This window comes from Mauremys mutica, chromosome 6, assembly GCF_020497125.1.
Source record: "Mauremys mutica isolate MM-2020 ecotype Southern chromosome 6, ASM2049712v1, whole genome shotgun sequence".
Taxonomy (NCBI): Eukaryota; Metazoa; Chordata; order Testudines; family Geoemydidae; genus Mauremys; species Mauremys mutica.
This window is the reverse complement of record NC_059077.1, coordinates 19,911,965-19,932,599: the sequence shown is the minus strand read 5'-3', so window position 1 is coordinate 19,932,599 and position 20,635 is coordinate 19,911,965. Positions and strand designations below refer to the sequence as shown.

The 20,635-nt window shown below is 40.4% G+C and overlaps 1 protein-coding gene across 5 annotated transcripts in view; it reads left to right on the top strand.

The window, feature by feature from the left end:
* Positions 1 to 15,988, top strand: part of ATP8B1 (ATPase phospholipid transporting 8B1) — a 113,321-nt gene extending 97,333 nt beyond the window's left edge. For all 5 annotated transcript variants that reach the window (XM_045021141.1, XM_045021140.1, XM_045021138.1 and 2 more), the window contains 7 exons: positions 2,077 to 2,365; positions 2,690 to 2,913; positions 5,597 to 5,680; positions 7,131 to 7,376; positions 7,649 to 7,787; positions 9,246 to 9,376; positions 14,126 to 15,988. In XM_045021141.1, coding sequence (XP_044877076.1) covers positions 2,077 to 2,365; positions 2,690 to 2,913; positions 5,597 to 5,680; positions 7,131 to 7,376; positions 7,649 to 7,787; positions 9,246 to 9,376; positions 14,126 to 14,353 — 1,341 coding nt within the window. In that variant the 3' untranslated portion in view covers positions 14,354 to 15,988. The remainder of the gene's footprint in view (positions 1 to 2,076; positions 2,366 to 2,689; positions 2,914 to 5,596; positions 5,681 to 7,130; positions 7,377 to 7,648; positions 7,788 to 9,245; positions 9,377 to 14,125) is intronic.
* The last annotated feature ends 4,647 nt before the right edge of the window (positions 15,989 to 20,635 follow it).

Below are 20,635 nucleotides of genomic sequence, written 5' to 3'. Positions count from 1 at the left end.
CAAGCCCCTGTGTCCCAACGCAGCTCCCCAGCTGGAACTCTGGAGCGGGGCAAGCCCCTTCGCCCCAACCTTGCTTCTTGGCAGGAGCACTGGGTGGAGCAGGACAAGCCTCTGACACCGATCCCTGGCAGGAGCGCCAGGCTTCTCTGCTGGGTGGAGTAGGACAAGTCCCCGCTCCTGCTCCCCTGCCAGACATAGCTGGATAAGCCCCTACGCCCCGATCCCACTCCCCAGCAGGAGCTTGGGGGGTGGCGGGGCGGACCGTATGGAGGTGCAGGGGGCACACATTTTTACAGGGTCCCCCATTTTTCTGGGAGCCCTGGCCAGAGCGTTTATCATTTGTGTTCCTTCCCTCCCGCCCCCCACCAAAAGGCTGTCTGGAGGGGGAGAGAGGCCGCCAGATCACTCCTACCCCTCTGCCCCCTGTCATTACCTGCCCACCCTGGCACCCACCCAGGTGTTCTCTCCTGTCTACGCCACTGCTGTACCAGCAGGTCCCCGGTATATGTTGTTTTGGTATTCATGGCCCTTTTCAAGAACACAACCCCAACGTATACTGGGGACCCACTGTAAAGGGTATGTCTGAGACCAAAATGTGAACAAAGTGTCAGAAATAAAAGGAAGCAGGCTCATATGGTACCTTGTACTGTGGTATGATATTTTAAGAGTTCAGAAAACTCTGAAGGACTTTCAGTAAAGAAGTGACCTGATTGGCAATCCAAGTATTGGTGAGAATCCTATTGGCAGAATTCTATACAAACCAGAGATGGAGGAGATAGATCAGTGTTGTCAGACGCTCCTGGTATGGTGCTCTGCTCTGTTCAATGTTGATATCAATCGGCTGCATGCGTGTGCTCCCTCTGTGTGCTGTCCCAGCTCTGCGCAGATAGCTGACACAGCAGACCCCAAGAGAACCCCCAATAACCACACACTCTAGTAAGGTACGAAGGCACTTGGGCCAGGTTTATTGTCAAACGAAGCACAATGATAGTTCCCTCTAGACTTTACTCTACAGGACATACTACGAATATGTGCCCCCTGGCACTGGACTCAGCTCAGTCAGTGGTGGGACTTTCCACTGCCCCTTAGGTTGGACAAAGACATCCACTCAGGGATGCATTCTTATACAGAGGTACAAACAAGTTACACATCACTCCTGACCTGTTGAGGTACAATCCCTCTACGCAGCAAGGTACAACCCCTCTATGTAGTAAGGTGCCGCCTCTCACCTTGTACATTGGGATGGATCAGCCTGTTCCTTGTTATCTGTGTGGAGTGTACAAGTATGTGAATGTTCTGATATCTGGTGTCCCGTACCTTTTAGGTATGTCTCTTTTTGCAGTATCAGCCCTTTCCTTGCCAGCTTCTGTGAGCAGGGCCTGCCTGTGGCTCACAGCTTAACTTTGCTTTATGTTAGCAAAGTCTTGACCATTACTTTAGTTCAGGCCTCAGGCCTCATACCGGGCCTCTGATAAGGGTTTATGTTTCAGGGCCTCATCTTACTACAATCAGCAAATAACAAATCTAAAACTATTCAGCTTAGAAGTGATCATTAATCCCTGTATAAGTCTGTGTCTCAACTGGATAACCCATAAATCAAAACCCAAAGATCATACCTGAAATGATGAGCTTCATTTGTCTTGCTAATATTAGGCTTTAGAGGGAGCTCAGAATTTTTAATAACTTCACAAATCAATGCGTTTGACAACGACAGCTTGGTATTCCAGGTGATCACACTTTCCTTTTTTTTTCTTTTTTTTCCCCCCCCAAAAAAACTTAATATCACAGAAACTAATACTATTCTTCAAAATGAATTAGCTGAAGATAGAAAAAGGATTTTTTCCATTAATTTCTGCAAAAGTATTACAATAGAATAAGTTGTACAAAAACCTACTGCATTCACTGTCCTCTTTTCTTCAGGGAAGTTTCATTGGGGTGGTATTACAGAAGTGCACATAATGTAGATGAGAGTCAAGGTATTTCAGACTTTAAAAATGTAATAAGAGCAGTCCTTAGAACACTCTATCTTTAAATGGCGAAGAAGGGACAATAGTTACTTTCTCTTTGGTTATCCAGAACGAAATCCTTTTAGAGAAGAAAAAGAAGAAGAAGAAACTTCCAAAACTGAAATTTCCCAGAACGGTAGAAGAGAAAGAAAAGCAAATTCAGAGTAAAAGGAGAGCTGATGCTAATAAAGAACAGCAACAAAGAAACTTTGTAGACTTAGCATGCGAGTGCAGTGCAGTGATCTGCTGCCGCGTAACTCCCAAACAGAAGGCCATGGTGGTGGAGCTGGTGAAGAAATATAAGAAAGCTATAACTTTGGCTATAGGGGATGGTGCCAACGATGTAAACATGATCAAAAGTAAGTCATCTATAAAACTTCACTGGCTATTTGGTTTTTGGTTTTGCTTTTGAAGGTCTTACATCACTTTATTAGACAGTGCTATTTTCCCCGAGTTCAGACAATCTTTTTTAACAAGTAAAGTAGCTGTTTAGATACATAAAGAATAAATTGGGTCTGGAGAAATTTACAACAGAGAATGGGAATTGTTAAATGACTGTATAAACTGGAATGTTATTGTGCATCTTCGTTTGTTTAATAATATATCTTGTTTTAATAAACCTTGCTTATTCTATGTGGGACTCTTTTTTTTATTTATTTGTTTGTTTGTTTTATTTAATGTAGCAGCTCATATTGGTGTTGGGATTAGTGGACAAGAAGGCATGCAAGCAGTCATGTCAAGTGACTATTCTTTTGGACAATTCAGATACCTGCAAAGATTACTATTAGTTCATGGCCGATGGTCCTATATAAGGATGTGCAAGTTCCTACGATATTTCTTCTACAAAAACTTTGCATTTACGCTAGTACACTTCTGGTACTCGTTCTTCAATGGCTATTCTGCCCAGGTAAGAGAAGTGCTTTTCTAATATGAACTAGAAAAACTTATTTTTTGCCAAAACAAAATAATGGAGACCAACTTATTAAATGATGATGTAATTTAAGCGAACAGCATTAAAGGAAGCAGCCTTTGCAGGTTCATGTTAGAGCCTTTCATATCATTGTGGTGGATTTCATACTTACTCTATTACTCATGCCTTGGAAAGACGTTAATCTCCAGCTATAGTGCTATTGGTATCTTAATCTTCGCTAATTTAACTTTTTTCTGATCAATGTAGTTTATCATGTGTGCAGAAGAAAATAAGGATATAGTAAATAATAAGAATTCCATGTACAGTTGGCTATTACAGCATAAAGCTTGAAATCAATAGCATGACTGAACTATGAACATTGTTTCTTCGCACCACCTCATCCGGTAATCTCTGGTAATCTCGGTCTCTCACTTCAATTATTTGTGAAATACCCCATCCCCTCTACCCTCTTCAAAAGGCCTGGAAGGATAAACTAGCTGCAGCACAACTTGGGCTTTGCAAGTCTTATCTAATAAGATACTCGGTTGTTTTTGTCCCAGGCTTTAGAGAATTTTGGTTCTATTTTTCTAAACAATAAATAGCTTGGGAATGCATGTTATTTGCCAGAACTGTTGAAAAAGCTATTACTGTGGAACATTCTATTGCCTTCCATTTTGATACAATTATCTCTTCATTTATCAGCATTGCTACTTAGACATGTATTTGCCTGGGGGCAGTGAGGTAAAATTAAAGTAATTTTCCGTCCTGAGTTGTCACCTGAAATAAGTAAATGCCGCCCCCCAAATCCTAGCGCCCTCTGGTCGCCTAAATGGTTGCACCAGCTCTGCCTAAACCCCTGACTGCTAGAAGCTGGGACTGGATGACAGAGGATGGATCACTTGATAAATTGCCCTGTTCTGTTCATTCTCTCTGAAGCAGCTGGCACCAGCCACTGTCCGAAGACAGGATACTGGCCTAGCTGAATTGTTGGTCTGACCCAGTATGGCTGTCCTTAGGCTCTACTAGTATTTCACCTGAGTCTCATTCTTCAAAGAAGGAGACAAGCCTCCATACCCTGGAAGGAAGAAAGGCCCTTGACATAATTTGACAGAATAAGATCTCTCATGGCTCCCTCCCCCACCCCCCGCTCTTTACTTCCTTTGCCAAGGGAATAAAGGGCAGTCGATTTCTAATCAGAGACTATCAAAATGGGTTTCTGGATTCATTCTAGCTTGTTAAGAAGCTAATGCTGGAGTGCATCTCTGACTTAGAGTGACTGCCCAATCCACTGGATAGCCCTTTTTAAGGACCTACTCATTGTGGACATTTGCCTGGCAGCAGCCTGGTCCTCCATTCACAGGTTCACCAGGCACTTGCTATCCTACTTGCTTTCAGAGCAGATACAGTCTTTGGTGACACTGTCCTCAGAACTGTGTTGGATCTGCCTTCTCAGCACCTGCCTCCACACTGAGTTACTGCTTGGGAGTCTCCAACAATGGAGCACCTATACGGACAATAACTCAAAGGAGAGTTTGCTTATCTGTACAGTAATTTGAGTTCTCTGAGATGTTTTGTCCCTGTGGGTGCTCTGCTGCAGTCCTCTGGGCTTCATAGTTGAGAAGGAACTGGAGCAATGGCAGGATGGTTCTCTCCCTATGTGCCCTTGCACTAGAGCCCAAGGAAGTATAGTGTGCTGGCATGGACCCGTGGAAACCGCTGACTAAAATCTCCTATCAAGAGTGTAGGATGTGCACACATTGTATAGTAGGGCACCCATAGGGACAAAAATCTTGAAGAACTCAAGTTACTGTACATGTAAGTAACCTCTCAGTTTTCATGCAGATGTTCTGAGGAATAAAAATAAACACTGTAAAAAAACCTGCAATAAAATAGGATATTTTTGAGGTTTTTTCTGGAGCTGGTCAAAAATTTTCTCACTAACATTTTCCCACAGAAAATATTAGTGGGAACATGTCTATGTTGATAAAAGCTGTTGTTTTTTTTTAAATCAAAACACAGGGCAAAACATTTTGACCCAATCCGAATGCTTTGTTTTAATTTCCCCTTACCCAATTTTATATTAAATTTAAGGCTGAACTTGCAACTAAATGTTTTGATTGGCCCCAAATGAAACTTGTTCAGAGACTTCTTTTCGTGGGGAATTTCTAAAGTTGGACTCTTTTTGTTCTGATTCAGAACAACAATAACAAAAATGTACAAATGTCAGAATTTCCTATGGAACTGAAATGGAGTTTCCACCAGGTTTAATTACATCTGTAAGGTATCAATTCTTAATTTGATCACTGCTGGTATAGTACACTTGTGGTCAAAATCTGTTCTCAGATCAACTTGTGCAACTGTTGCTGACTTCAGTGGAAGTTGAATGTATGTAGCTAGGGAACAAATTCTGTCCTTTTAATGGTCACCTGTATATTATGCTGCTTTAGTAAAAAGGGTGCATATTTTAACACACATGCTCAAAGAACTATTTCAAGACCCTAGAGGCCTGGTGGGTTAATGCACATTAAGTTTAAATAAACAAAACCTGGCAATTTAATCAGTTTTCTTAATATTCTTGTTTAGATTAGATTGTTTCTGAATTAATTTTTTAAATGAAAATGATGCAACTAAATATAAAGTAATATCTAATTAATAAATTGATATTTATTTTCTATTTCAGACCGCTTATGAAGATTGGTTTATCACGCTTTACAACGTGTTATATTCCAGTCTTCCAGTTCTTCTGGTTGGCTTGCTTGACCAGGTATACTACTATGCTATTAAGAAAAAAATATCCAAATGAATGTTAGAAGCAATTGTTAAAGAAAAAGATCAGGGTAAACATAATGGAAGTAACTTTCACTTCTAATCTGTGACATTTTTAGGTTGCTAGATATCCTGTTTATTAGAGGACAATAAGGTGTGACCTGCTAGAATAGACAAAGCTAACCAACTTCAAATACGTTCAATGTTGAATTGATCTGCTTAAATGTTTGTAGGTCTTAGCAGACAGCTTTTTTCCATGAAGCTAATAGAAAATGTTGTAGGCTTCTTTTCATTAATAACTAGAAATACCGGAGTATAATAATTGCTGTGACTTTTTGTTCAGTCACTTGCTAGAGGGCAGTTCCCATTAATCCCATTGGTAGGATTAACGCATAACTTAACTGAAAGGAATACATCTCCGTAAGTGTAGATTAGAATTGGATTGTGATAGCTTTCTTCACAATGGCCTGATTCAGCAAAGCAGTTCAGCACATAATTCCAACTGACTTCAACAGAACTGAAGTACATGGTTAAAGTTAGCCATATATGTAAGTGCTTTGCTGAATCAGGGCCAATATGTATGTACAATACTATAGAATGGCATTAATGGGGTTGATTATGAAGTATACTTGCATTATTTATCTTCAATTATAGTGTCAGAAGGTATTTCTATTTTTAAAACCATTTTCAATGGGAATACATTTGGCAAAAAAAATTATGTTGAAAACTTCAATATTTTATTTTTAATCTGAATGGGTCTTAGATTTTATTTTGGATTTGCTTGATTTTCCAAATTGGGCTTGCCTATAGATTTTGCATGCTTAGAAATGCAATGCATTTTTATGGTCGGTGGGAGGTTTAAAAGAAAAGAAATTTCAATAAATTCATGCAGTATGTATGCGTTAGAGATTTTAAAAAGAAAAAAGCAAGGAAATCGAGTTGCATTTCCCACAAAAATGCTAGCACTACCTTTTTGCATGTACACTGGGCATTGTTGCACACTATTATGGAAATATTTACAAATAGGTATGAATGGAAGGTATAGAAATGGTACGTCATTTGAGTGATGGAAGGAAAAATGTACCATATTCTTAGATCTTCATATTCAGTATTCATATTGAATAAATATAAAGTCATGGTGACACGTTATTTCTTTCATTTCTATACCAACACACTGCTGTTCTAGAGTCTCCCTGTCCATTTTCTAACTATTTAAAAATATAGCTTGCATTCATATATGCATATATGAATTCAAGTTATGTATTTTTTTAAGCGTCTGATTTTTATCACTTTTGGGATTAATACGGAGGTAATCTGGGGGCTTGTCTTGCTTAACTCCTCTATCCTCCCACCCTAAAGGTAAATGTTGATGGGGGAAGATTTATACAGTGCTTCAGGTTCTATGGCACTAATTTATTTCTAACTGCTGTAACTTTTCTTTTATTAAGGATGTGAGTGACAAACTTAGTCTTCGGTTCCCTGGTTTGTATATATCTGGACAGAAAGACTTGCTTTTTAACTACAAGAAATTCTTTGTAAGCTTAATACATGGAATTATAACATCACTGATTATTTTCTTCATACCGTATGGAGCTTATCTTCAAACCATGGGGCAAGATGGAGAGGCACCTTCAGACTATCAATCATTTGCTGTCACTGCAGCCTCTTCTCTCATAGTTGCAGTCAATTTTCAGGCAAGTACATTTATCTTCATGATCTCCCCTGCTGCTCTGAAAGTGCATCTTTGTGAGAATAAATGCTTAATTATCATTCAGTTTAAAACTTTTTGCATATTGATATAGTTTTGCTTGGTTATTATCTTCCCTTCTGGTATATTCACAGAATATTCTATATTGTATTAGTGTGACCCAAGTATCTGCATAACAGATAGTTTACAGAATATTCAATTACATACTTCTGACTTCTACATCATAAATTCATTGTGAGTTATCTGATTTACTTTCAGATGGGTTTGGATACCTCTTACTGGACTTTCGTTAATGCTTTCTCAATATTTGGGAGTATTGCACTTTATTTTGGTATCATGTTTGACCTTCACAGTGCTGGAATACATGTTCTCTTCCCATCTAGCTTTCAGTTTACAGGTCAGTGTTTTGTTATTTGTTTTGTATTCTTGCGTTCTACCTCAAATGGTTATGTAACTAGAGTAAACACAGTATAAAAATATCAGCTTATCAGATGTGATTTGATGCCGAGTAAGTAGAGGTAAATGTGAACTCACTTTAGAAAAACATTGCCTAGTTTATATGAGGTCAACATGTGTGTCTTACTCAAAATTGTTTTGTTGAAGTAGCTACCTGTGTTGTGCAGTGTAGGGTGTTGCGTACAAAGGAGCAAAGTAAAAAGTGATCTGCAGCACAGAGTAAAGGGAAACCTGTGATCCTATATTGAAGGCTGCTCTGTGGCTGCCAAGTTACTCCTGCACGTCAGTGGGAGTAAGGTTCAAAGGTGAATGCTAAGTTGCCTACACACACAATTGTATTACATCTCATGACATTTGATGTTTCTTATAACTTTACCTATAATTTTAAAAAGAAAGTATGATTCTCAAGCAAATTTTTCTAGGCTTCTTAGCTGTGAAAAGGCTTGAAAATGTAACCCAACTGCACCCTAAAGGATCAAAAACTAGAAGCAAATAAAAAGAACTCCAAACTTTTTATTTCTAAAAAGGTCGCATGATTCTGGGGGGGCCTGACTCCAAATTTGTAAATGGTTTGGGTTGGTAATACTTTAAGTGCCTGATGTGCCTACTGAACATGCTTGAGATGACCTTTTTTTGCCCATTGTCCTTCACCCTCCCCACCTTTTTAATTTGTGATCTGGGTAAGTGAGTGGATGTGCAATGGGCTTGAGACTGATCTTCTCAAAGACTGTCAGGTGCCTAAACTTACTTGAAACCATCTCTCATTTGTGCATAACAAATTTCCTGCTGCATACTGGTTCCAGATGTGACGACATCCTTGTGCAAATTACTTTCAGTTCAATATCAAAATCAATCTGAGAAAAATCCTGGGTTGCTTCCTGTACAATATATTCATGCTCTTCATCCTCTGCTTTTTAAAAGTACTTCAGATTTTAGAATTTGTTCTATCTGGTTGCTTAAATTAAACATTAAGCTTTAACTGCTACAGTGCTTTCATATTAAATTAGCATTTACATTCTACACTGTATGTATATTACAATGATCCTAGAGGTATCTCTTAATCACAGTTTTTGCCCATTAAAAGTAATCAAAAAACCACATGTGCCAGCCACATACTTGTTCTCACCCTAACTTATCCCTTAAAGAGTTTTATAAGTTAATACATTGAAAAGGAAATACAGATGTTGTTATAAATTTGTGGCACACTTGCTGGCTCTCTCCTTACCTCAATCTTTTTCTTGGTAGTGGCTTATTTTAGATTTTGATACCGTGGTATTCAAACACACTTGGAATACTTCAATTATACATTTCAGGGCAGGAAACATGAATTCAATTTGTTGTGCTGTGTAAATTTAATTGAAAACAGATACAGACTAACTTTCACTCTTATTTCTCCCAGGGACTGCTCCAAATGCTCTAAGACAGCCATATCTCTGGTTGACAATACTTTTGTCAGTTGCAGTTTGTTTGCTTCCTGTTGTTGCACTAAGATTTTTGTCAATGACAATTTGGCCTTCAGAAAGTGATAAAGTAAGTAGAAAAAATTGGTAATTTGAACTGTATTTAGTTATATAAGTCAATAATATTCTTAATGTTCAGAAAATAAGTTAATTGGTAGTGACCTTTTGCCAAAAGCTGTGAATGGGTGACAGGGGATGGATCACTTGATGATTATCTGTTCTGTTCATTCCCTCTGGGGCACCTGGCATTGGCCACTGTCGGAAGACAGGATACTGGGCTAGATGGACCTTTGACAGTATGGCTGTTCTTATATTCTATAAGGAGAATTTCATTAGGACTGTGCATCTGGCTTCCTCATGAGCCTGAATACACCCTAAAATGACAACTTAGGGGTTCTCTGAAAGCCTAACCACACTAGCAGTTTGGGAACCTTGCTAGAGACGGGTGCTCTGGTGCTTTGCCACTGCAGTGGAGCAGGGAGTGTCAGTGCCTTGGGATGGTCTTCTCAATACTTCCCTGCTAAGCCTTCTCCAAGTCTGCTTCTGCCTCTTTGTCTGATCTGCTGTTTTCCTCAGTAAGTGCTGGCCCACATGTATCTCATTCTGCCACCTCTACCTCACCTGCTGACATTTCTCTCTTTTCCTTTCTTTAACTTCTTATTCTCTCCTTCTTCTTCTCTTTGTTCTGTGGGGTAGAAGAGTGAAGATCTTCTTTCCTCCCAAACAGTATGCCCCTTTCTCCGTATCTCTCAATGGTGGGGAGTGACTGAAAGAAAAGAGACACCCCCCCCCTCCCGCCCATGACTGACAGTAAGTGAGTCGGTAGGGAAAGTGGAAGATCAGACAACAGATCTCCGCCAAGAAAGCTGCACCAAGAAGGAGATAAAGCCCTATCACAGCAGTGGAGTCCACAGTGCAAATACCTCTTTTTGAGGGGCTTGATTTTGGTATCTCAGCTGGCTCTGCTCAAGCCAGATTGTTGAGCAATTCCAGATTGCTTCAGGTTTAACAGATAAAGCACAAAAATACCTAGTACCATTTGCGGTGGGTGATGCTGCTGAAGACATCCATGAACCTCACCCCCTCACGGATGAGGAAAAGAGAGACTACACAAAAGTGAAAGAGGCTTTGTCGGCCACTTCGTAGACAGACAGACTATTACATATGAAAGGGCCAAATTTAATAGGAGGTTTCAGGAACAAGGAGAAACAGCTGTGATTTTCATTACTGTATTTCATAGGCATGCTGAACATTGCAAATATAAAGCATTAAAAGAATAACAAATAGGAGACAGGATAGTTGTTGGCATAAAATAATTCAGTTTATCAGCACAGCTTCAGTAGACCCAAATGTCACACTAGCAAAACTGAGAATGCAAGAAACCATAAAGAAACAGCAATATAATTTATATGCTAGCAGCATATGGGAGACTGCATCAGACAATATTGATACAGTAAAGAGGAAAGACATAAATTAGAAAAATAAGAACAGGGCACAACTAGAGAGTGAGAGACTAAAGAACCTTAATAGGGGGGAAATTTGGAAAAGCTGTGGAAGATGCAGCAAGACACATACCACAGCTCTCAACAATGTCCAGCCAAAGAGACAATGTAGGAGATGCCAGAAAATGGGACTGCCTGCAATAACATGCAGGTCACTGGGAGTCGCGGACACAATCCAAGAGGGAGTGTTATCAGACAAGCCTGTACTTTTAGAGGCTATATTCTCAGTAGAATAGAGAACACCTTGGTACACAAGCATGCATCAAAATAGATTAAACCTTTAATTTAAAACCGATACTGGGGCAGCAGTCATTGCAATTCAGTACAGGAATAAAAATCATAAGCAATCCCGGAAAAGAGATCTGCAAAGATCAAATAAGATTCTACATGGAGCTAGTAACAATACATTGGATGTTTGTGGCCAGTTCCTTGGAAACCTGGAGAAAGGACAGAAAAGTCTTCCACAAATAATATATGTAACACAAAGACTGACAGCTCCCTCAACTGGGTTGCCAGCAATACAAGGACTACACCTAATAGAGAAACTGGAATGCACCAATGGCAAAAACGCAAGTGCAGGGAATGAGCACATCAATCCATATGGTGGCCCACTCTGAGTAGGCAAATTCAGACCTCAGCAGAGGGTTGCAAAGTATGTAACAAGGAAGAACAATCATTAGAACCATTACTGTCTACAATGTTACCTGGCAGACATTTGCAGCAGGTGGTTTGTAATTTTTTTTTTCCTGGCAAGGTCATATGTACATTATTGTAGTCTATTACTTCTCCAGATATATTGACTTGCTTATACTTACACAGACTTCCTCAGCACAGGTCATACAGAAACTGAAGTCAATATTTGCAAGGCAACATTCTGAAACATTCCTAGCATTTGCATAGGATTTGGATTTTGAACATTGTAATAGTAGTCCACATTATACCCTGAGCAGCGGGGAGATGGAGAGAGCATTTCAGATTTTAAAAGACTTCTGCAAAAATCAATGGACCCATATAAAGCACCACAGGCATATCAGTTAGCACTGCTTGTGTCTGGACTATTTCCAGGACCGGCTCCAGGCACCAGCTCAGCAAGCAGATGCTTGGGGCGGCCAAGGGGAAGGGGTGGCACGTCGGGCTCTTTGGTGGCAATTTGGCGGCAGGTCCCTCAGCCCTCTCGTAGGGAAGGACCTGCAGCTGAAGAAGCCATAAGCTTCCGTGGGTGAATACCCACGAATTTCCATTACGTGCATCTGACGAAGTGAGTATTCACCCACGAAAGCTTATGCTCCAATACGTCTGTTAGTCTTTAAGGTGTCATAGGACTCCTTGTTGCTTTGTACAGATCCAGACTAACACGGCTACCCCTCTGATTCTGAACTTGGTAGAAACTCCCAGATGTTACCTAATGGCAGCTCCAAAAGGACTTCTCCAGGGGTCTCAGGTTCATTTTAGGTATTTCTGAACACAACACCGAGAGGATCTGGGACCTGCAGGTACCCTGTCAGGAACTGAGCCCCCTCCACAGGGAAACTCAGCAGAACTGAGAACACTGTCTGAAGACTGGTCAGACCCCATCAAAGACTTGATCTTTAAAATACTGCTCAGGACTATGTGAATGCAATTCGTAAGGGGACATACTAGTGTAAATAGTTTTAAGGAATTTGAAGTTTATTTTTAATTGTGTGTGTGTATATATACCAGAGGTGGCCAAACCGCGGCTTATGAGCAGCATGCGGTTCTTTTACAATTAGAGTGCGGCTCACGGAGACCCCCTTACAGCTTCCCCTCCATTCTCCACCTACAAGACTGGGGGGGAGCTCGGGGCTTCTGTCCTGCGGTGGGGTGGTGGGGCAAGGGACTTCTGCCCAGCAGAGATAGGGGTCTTGGGGCTTTAGTCCTGTGGGGTGCATCTGCCAGAGATCAGGGCTTCAGCAGGAGAGGGGCTGAATCCCCAGCAGGCATGCCCCATGGGGCTGAAGCCCTCAGACCTTCCTCCCCACAGTGCAGAAGCCCCTGGCCCCACCACCCTGCTTCAAGGCAGAAGCCCCACTCTGACTGGCACGCCACAGCTCTTGGACTTCTGAAGATTGTCGTAAGCGGCTCAAAGGGTCAGTAAGTTTGGCCACCCCACGTTGGTTGATAATTGAAGTTTTAATCTTTTATTAGAAAAGTGGATGTGAAGTAGCCATAGAGTTCCTGGTCCTCAACAGTTACCAGAGAGGACCAGGATGTGTTGCAGTGGGGAGCTTAATAAATATGGGAACTTCTTGGTCAGGGAGTTATCTAGTTGCTGCTTAAAGCATGACTTTGTATCTGTCCTCATACTAAAGTGTTGATACCCATATCTGATCTAAGGAAGCCTATTCTAGCATCCCCATCACATCCGGAGCCAGCAGAATGAGGTGTGGGCAGTTTCCAGGCAAACTAAATACTTTCTGGTAATTGGGCTAGGTGGGAGTGATGGTGTGTGCATGTGAGAGAGAGAGAGAGAGAGGTGTGGGGGAGGGAGTTTGAGACTCTTCATTGTTAACATTGGATTGTCTGCAGAATTTTATATATATTTTTATTTAATCATGATCTTAAGTATTTTAGTGCTGAGCCCATCCATAGGTGTGAAACTTTCTAAATAATCCTTATCTGAATAGCAGTATCCTCACATTCTGCCATGGCAAGACACATGTCTGGCCACAACTGTTAAAACAGGCTTTCATATATTTGTCTTCCCTATACTTAGCCACTGCTATGTGTTCAGATTGCAAACCGAATACAAAAACCCTCCCAGGCTCACTTTGGATAAAAAAAAAACTCTGCCATTTTTGGCTTCAGACTATATTATAGTTTGATTTGTATTTACCACTTTAAGTTTGTGACAAGTGGCAGCAGTGGTTTATTTTTGGGTTTGTGTGTGTTTGTTTTTACCTAGAACTGGCAAGAAAGCTCCACGTGGGATAACGGTTGTGATTATTAAAATTCTATTGTCTTTTAGATTTTATTTTTAAAGCTATTGCCATCTGTAAACAAGAAAATAGGTTGAGATACAAATATCAAATTTTTCATTTTGTTTACTACACAACATGCCCACTCTATCTTAGAATGCCTTAAGAAGTTAATAAAAATGCAAAATAAAATAATTAAAAAACACTTTTTTTTTAACATATGCTTCTGGTTTTAACTCAGGTAAATTTTAACAAGAAAAAAACTTTTATAAAACTTGTAACACTTTAAAGTTATCATCACGTTGTTCCCAAGATGTTAAGTACAAATGAACACCTATTTGCCCTCTAAATTAACCTGTTACAAATTTTCCTTTCATAAAGATTCAGAAGAACCGTAAGAAATACAAGGCTGAAGAACAGTGGAAGCGAAGGCAGAGCACTTTTCGTCGAGGGATATCAAGCCGTCGTTCTGCTTATGCTTTCTCACATCAACGGGGATATGCTGATCTTATTGCTTCTGGACGTAACATACGTAAAAAACGAGCACCTTTAGATGCCGTGCTACGCCACAAGATGGCCGAAGGTAGACAAGTTGGTGAAACCAGCTGATGATTGTCTAAGATTTAAGTTCTAGAAGACAGGCTTTTTAGCAAAATGATTGCACAAAGAATATTTTTTATGGAAGACTCAGGATTTTTTAAAAACCAGATGACATGAGGCTATGAAGACTTCACAATTTTCTTACAAAACTGCTTGGTTTGGGACTATTGAAAAAATAGAAAAACCAAGAGGTGATTTTTTTTGTTGGTTTGTTTTTAAATAAATCCTAATCCTTGTGCAAATATAATGTGAAACTGAAGGATATATAAAATTCTAGGGTCTAAAAACCCAGAGTTTTAATTTTTTTAAATGATGCTTGGAACTGCTAAATTTTATCCCTTTTTAAAAAAATTAGAATCATGAAATAAAACTGCAGCACACATTTCATACCTTACTTTAAAGATGAACAGCTGAGAAGCAATCAAACTGTATGTGCCACTTTGTTAAACAATTTTATTTATACAATGGTAAAGGTGAATTAGATAACTAATATTTTTCTTCCTTTGGGAGAGCCATGCCATCTGACCTTTCATACAGTTAAATTAGGCTCTATGGTGGTATGTTGTAGTCACTCACATACTTGGAACAGATGAACACATTTTAGTGAAAATACAATCACAGTTGTAGGTGTGGTTACAGTCCATTCCTGTTTACTAAATGGTTAAGTCTATTGCACTTTTTTCACTCTTAACGGTTCCATCACTGGCTTGGTTTATTCTTTAAATAACTTCTCTGTGTCTCAGGAGGAGAGTGATCTGGAAAACAGTGAAGACCTCATAGGATTTTTTGAAACACTTCCCTGAAATATTTTTGTCTACCTTCTTGTACAGTATTTTATGAAGTTATTTGGTTATTGGAAAACTGCCTTTTGAATTGACAGATGTGATTGTTCATTTCAGTTGAGTTTCATAATGCAACAATTTGTAAGACTAGATAAGGAAGAATAGTCCACTTTTAAGTTGAAGATACTTCATTTGGTAATTGTTCAATAGTGTCCTCTAATTGGGGGCGGGGGGGTGTAAGGGGAGAGAAAGTCTCTCCATTTTTTTTTTGTACATATTACACTCACACACACTCTCTCTTTCTCTCTCTCTCTCTCACTCACCTAGTTTCCTCAACTTTAGGATGTATAAATGTTTCACATTTTTTTTATATAATACTGACTTACACCGGCATTAATAACTGTTCCAATGTTATTTAATAGGGCATAAACCCAATGTGTACAGTTAATCTTTTAGATATAGGCAAAGAAGTGTACATTTCATAATTTTAATGGAGCAAATGCAAGAAAGTTTACAGTTTTTCTTTTAATAAGTAAATGGATGGGAGCAGTATAGTTAATTTTAAAGAAAAGGAAGTGTATAATTTCAGTTTCTCTCATTGAGAGATGTGGGAATGGTTGACAATAAAAGTGTCAGTCTTCTAAATTGGGTGCAATATTAATTTTAATATGCAAATTGATATGGATATATTCTATTTACATGTAAGTGAGGCTTAATATGTAACATATTTTGTTTATAGATAATAAATGCTTTCATAAAATATCTTAAATTTTTAATCTTTTGACCAATGTGGAAAACAAAGTGGTTTTTACCATTTTTATGTTTTATTTGAATGATTATTAAACAATTCTGCGTAAATGAGGTTGATGCTACTTGTAAATCAGTGTGAATTATTGGATTGAGGAGTTGCCTGTATAATAATATACAAACAAAATATTTGTTAGCTGTTGGGAGAAAACATCTGAGATATTTCTTGGCCTATCAAAGGTTGAAAGTCAAACAGCTAGCCACCTAGAGGTTCAAAATGCCTCTTAAGAAAAGATAGCACTGATCAAAAGAGAGGAAAGATGTTATGTTTTGGGCTTGGCAATTGGTCAGAGCTGGGCCCAGCAGAGCCCTCAGGGAGCAGCCACTGGCACACAGCTCCAGACCGGTAGGTGGCCTGCTGAGGTGAGTCACAGGGTGGAGGTGGCGCTCCCTTCTTGGACCCCACTGTTATAGCTGACTACAGACCTCCTGTCCTTTGCCTCTCCCCACCCCCAAATAGAAGTCAAACTATACCTAGGCCTCAGGGTTTCCATCCCTGGCCTGGAGCCCTGAGTCCTCCCCAGCCCTGCTGGGCTCTGGCCTGGAGTTGTTCTAGCATGTTGAGGCAGGGCTCAGAAAGAAAAAGGTTTAGAACCCCTGCTTTAAGCCAAACTGGCTTGGGCTGTGATTTTGTCTGATCTCACACACTTGGCAGTGTCAGCCTGGAGAGAGACCTCCATGGAAACACAAGCTGTTGCAGGAAGTGGTGCTAATTTCATCAGATGACATTCTTCTTTCAAGTCATTGAACACATGACTTAATATGGTACTAAGAGACCACTTCTGCTGGAATTACTGTCTTTCAGATGAGGCTTAGTCCCTGTTCATTTAAAAAACTCATGGCACTGACAAGTAACAATTTGGTCAAGTACACTCTGCCTACCTGAATTCTCCTGGAAGCTTCAGTTGGGTACAGTATTCACAGCATGCCATGAGTGGTTGGGTACAGTTGCCATGTACTGTGTGATGCCTCTTGTAAACCACTTTTGGGAGAGCTGCAATGCAGTGGTGGGTTTATGGATTCCGGTGTCATACAGTTTCACAAGTCTCTGGGATTGTGGAGAAGAACTCAATACTGTCTTGATGACAGCCTGATATATCAGTTGCCTGATGGGACTCCATAAACTGCTATTCTCTGCTGGTTATTCAGTGCCCCCCTGAACTTGATATTATTCTCACAGGTCATCATAGTATGTAAATTGTCTGTGACAGATGACATGGGCAGGCAGATTGGCAGAGTGCTTATGACAGTCTTGTGCTGAATCAGATTAACAGTGATACAAAGAATCCTTAAAATCTCATGGCTGTGCTGAAGACTTTCTTCACCACCACCTTGCTTAGCTGAACTGTTTAAAATGGTTAACAGCTTGGTAAATTAGAACTGTTTGCTTAACGATTGCTCGCTATAAAATACTCTCAACATTTTTCAGAAAAGACTGTTCAGATCTGTACAATCTGTACTGTCTGTAGCTGTGGGGGACTTTTTTTTTTTTTTTTAAGCTAGCAATGTTTGCTGAGTGGCTGGGCGGCATGTGCACTACAATTTATTCATTGAAAACTAGAAGAGAGTTACGGAGGCCACTTCAATGGAGGCTTGTCAGTGCTCCTGTGAAGAAAGGCTAGATGTCAGACTCTTAAGTGCCTGTACCAAGGCTTTTTTTTTTTAAACTTCCCATTGTTAGCACTGGTTAATCTCTAGCCACGTTAGCAACTTTAGGAGCCCTCATGGGACTGTCTGTTTCCTCTGTCATCTTGCTGCTTTCAAACTAGTTGAATTGGCATAGTGCATAAAACACCAGTATTATCCAGCAAGGCCTCTCAAAATTGCTGATATGGATGGAGCTGAAACAGTCGGCAATAGTGAGAATTATTAATTGTCTAGTGTAAATAGGCCTTAGAAAAGCAATTATTAGTTCTCTGTTCAAGAAACATCCTCAGTTATTGCCTGTCTGAAATCCCTCACTTCTGGGAATGACTGTTGATAAGACCACAGCCAAGCAATTCCAGAAATATTTGCCTTCCTCTGGCCTCCTTCAGCCCTATCAGATTTTAGGCTGGAACCATCTGGATTGTTACAGATCCTCTGGTCAAGGATGTAGTCTCCATTTTGACTCATGCTGTTGACCATGGTGATGTTTTATGCACCTATGGTCTTTTATCAGTATCAATAGATGGAATTGCTTTGAGTGTCTTTCTCCCTTCCTTACTGAGAAACTACAGCGTTGGCTTGTCAAAGTGCTTTTTTTACGCCACGAATTCTCTATGTAGTTCCACAACACTAACAAAACAATTGCTGTGTTGAGTGAGTTAAGGGGTGTGTGTTGTGTTTAATGGATTAATTAAGGTAGGGGGATGTGTGTGTGTCTCTGTCAGTAGGAGGGGATGCCCTTGGTATGCTAAGCCCTCTTCAGACACTGCTAGTTCACTAACACAGAAGATTGGGGTATGGATCCAAGGTGCAGCTAATGACAGGAGTGCTTTTATTCCTCTGTTCTTGGCAAGTTTTAGTTTTTATATTTATGTATGATATTGCAGTAGAACCAGTCCTGGGCCAGGAACCCCAGAGGACTTAGCATCGTACAAATTCACAACAAAAAACAGCCCCTGCACCAAAGAGCTCACAATTTATTTACAAGACAACAGGTAGGTACCATGGTCAGCTAGGGGGTCATGTCCATATCTTTCATTTAGGGAACGGGGGTAAAAATCTGTCTGGGGATTGGTCCTGCTTTGAGCAGGGGGTTGGACTAGATGACCTCCTGAGGTCCCTGCCAACCCTGATATTCTATGATTCTAAATGGCCCCCTCAAGGACTGAGCTCACAACCCTGGGTTTAGCAGGCCAATGCTCAAACCACTGAGCTAGCCCTCCCCTCTATCATATTATCCTTTTGACCTCGTCTTTAGGCTGGGTCTGCCTGTTCCTTGTTATCTCTGTGGGATGTGTTCATACCAGACTGTTCTGGTGCCATCCTGGCGCACGTTCTTTTAGCAGCCTTCCTCTTGCCAACTTCTGTGAGCAGGCCCTGCCTCTGGCTCACGGTCTAACTCTGCTTTATGTTAGCAATGTTTTGCAATGACTTTATGTTAGCAATGTCATTACTTCAGTTCAGGCTTCAGGCCTCATACCGGGCCTCTGAAACCAAGGGTTTGTCTCAGGGCCTCAACTTACTACATTCATCATAAAGGTTTGTTTTGTTTTGACCCACGCCTTTTACAAGTTACCTTTAGTGGTTGCTCAGTTTTTGCCAATTTAAGTGGCTTCTTGCCTGGAGCCAGCTGGGGCCAGTCCTAATTTCTTAAAGCAGATTGTGAGCACGCTCCTCTTTTTTTATGGAGATGTGGCTATTCCACGTACTTTCATGTTAATGATTGGTAGCCACGTGACACTTAGTCACTTCAGATTTTAAAGAGGTATGATACTCTTGTATTCTTTATTGCATATAGAAAAACTCTAGCAATAAAACTCTGACTTGAGTAGGGCCAGGATTTCACCAAATGTTTAATAGTGATGTGGGTAAAGAACTGGGATGAGCTAAGACTTATTCTAGGGTAGAGTTCCTCTCACTTCTGGTAGACCCTGTTTCTCCCATGTAATTTTTGTAATCTTTGTTCAAGAAGAAAAGCGACGATACATCTACCACAGAACTGTGCTGAGTGGTTTATTTTGGCACACATTTTCCAAACTGGTCTGAATCTGTCTAGCAGAATTTAGATTAGATTTACAGGTAAAATGTGTATGTATTCTTCACGAGCAGTTTCTCTTATAAATTTTGCTAGCAAGCATTTACTTGTATTTGTTATAAGTCAGCTGTTTGATTTGGTGATTCATTATTACTGTGATTCATTAGTGTGACTATGCTATGATAGCCATATTATCTTTTGTCAGAGGACGGAGGGCCAATAAATGCCAAGATTTTCCTGCCCTGTCTTCTCAAGTCCCTAGCAAACAAACTATCTTTATGAACAAGAAGAATCACACACTACTACCAATAGAGTATGTACCAATTATGGCACATTATTAATTTGCAGTAGAACCTACTATGTGCACAGCACTTTCCAGACTCTTAAGGACATTTCCTGTTCTGAGGATCTCACAACCTAATGAGAGAGGTCATACATTTACAGGGATAACTGTAAAAGGAATCTAATGCGTGGAGTTAAAGCAGTCTGCTAAAGACAGAGCTGACAAGGTCAAGCACCATATTGCAGGGATGAAAAGACTCTAGTGAAGCTATTTTAAATGACTGTTCAAAAGACAAAATTATTGTTACATTGGAGTGGTCTCTTATGTTGGGAGGTGGCTTAACAAAGATAGGGTACGTTTACACTTACCGGGACGGTCGACGCGGCGAGTTCGACTGCTCGGAATTCGAACTATCGCGTCTGATCTAGACGCGATAGTTCGAACCCCGGAAGCGCTAGTTCGAACTCCGGTACTCCACCGCGGCAGGAGGAGTTGCCGGAGTCGACCCTGGAGCCGCGGAGTTCGCTTCCGCGGCGTCTGGACGGTAAGTAAGTCGAACTAGGGTAGTTCGAATTCAGCTACGTTATTCACGTAGCTGAATTCGCGTACCCTAGTTCGACCCCCGAGCTTAGTGTAGACCAGGGCATAGTAGCACAGGTTTCATGGCACGTCTGTCTGATGGAATTTCATCAAGATAACTTCCTTGTTCTGCAGTGTCTAAATGTATGGGCATGCTT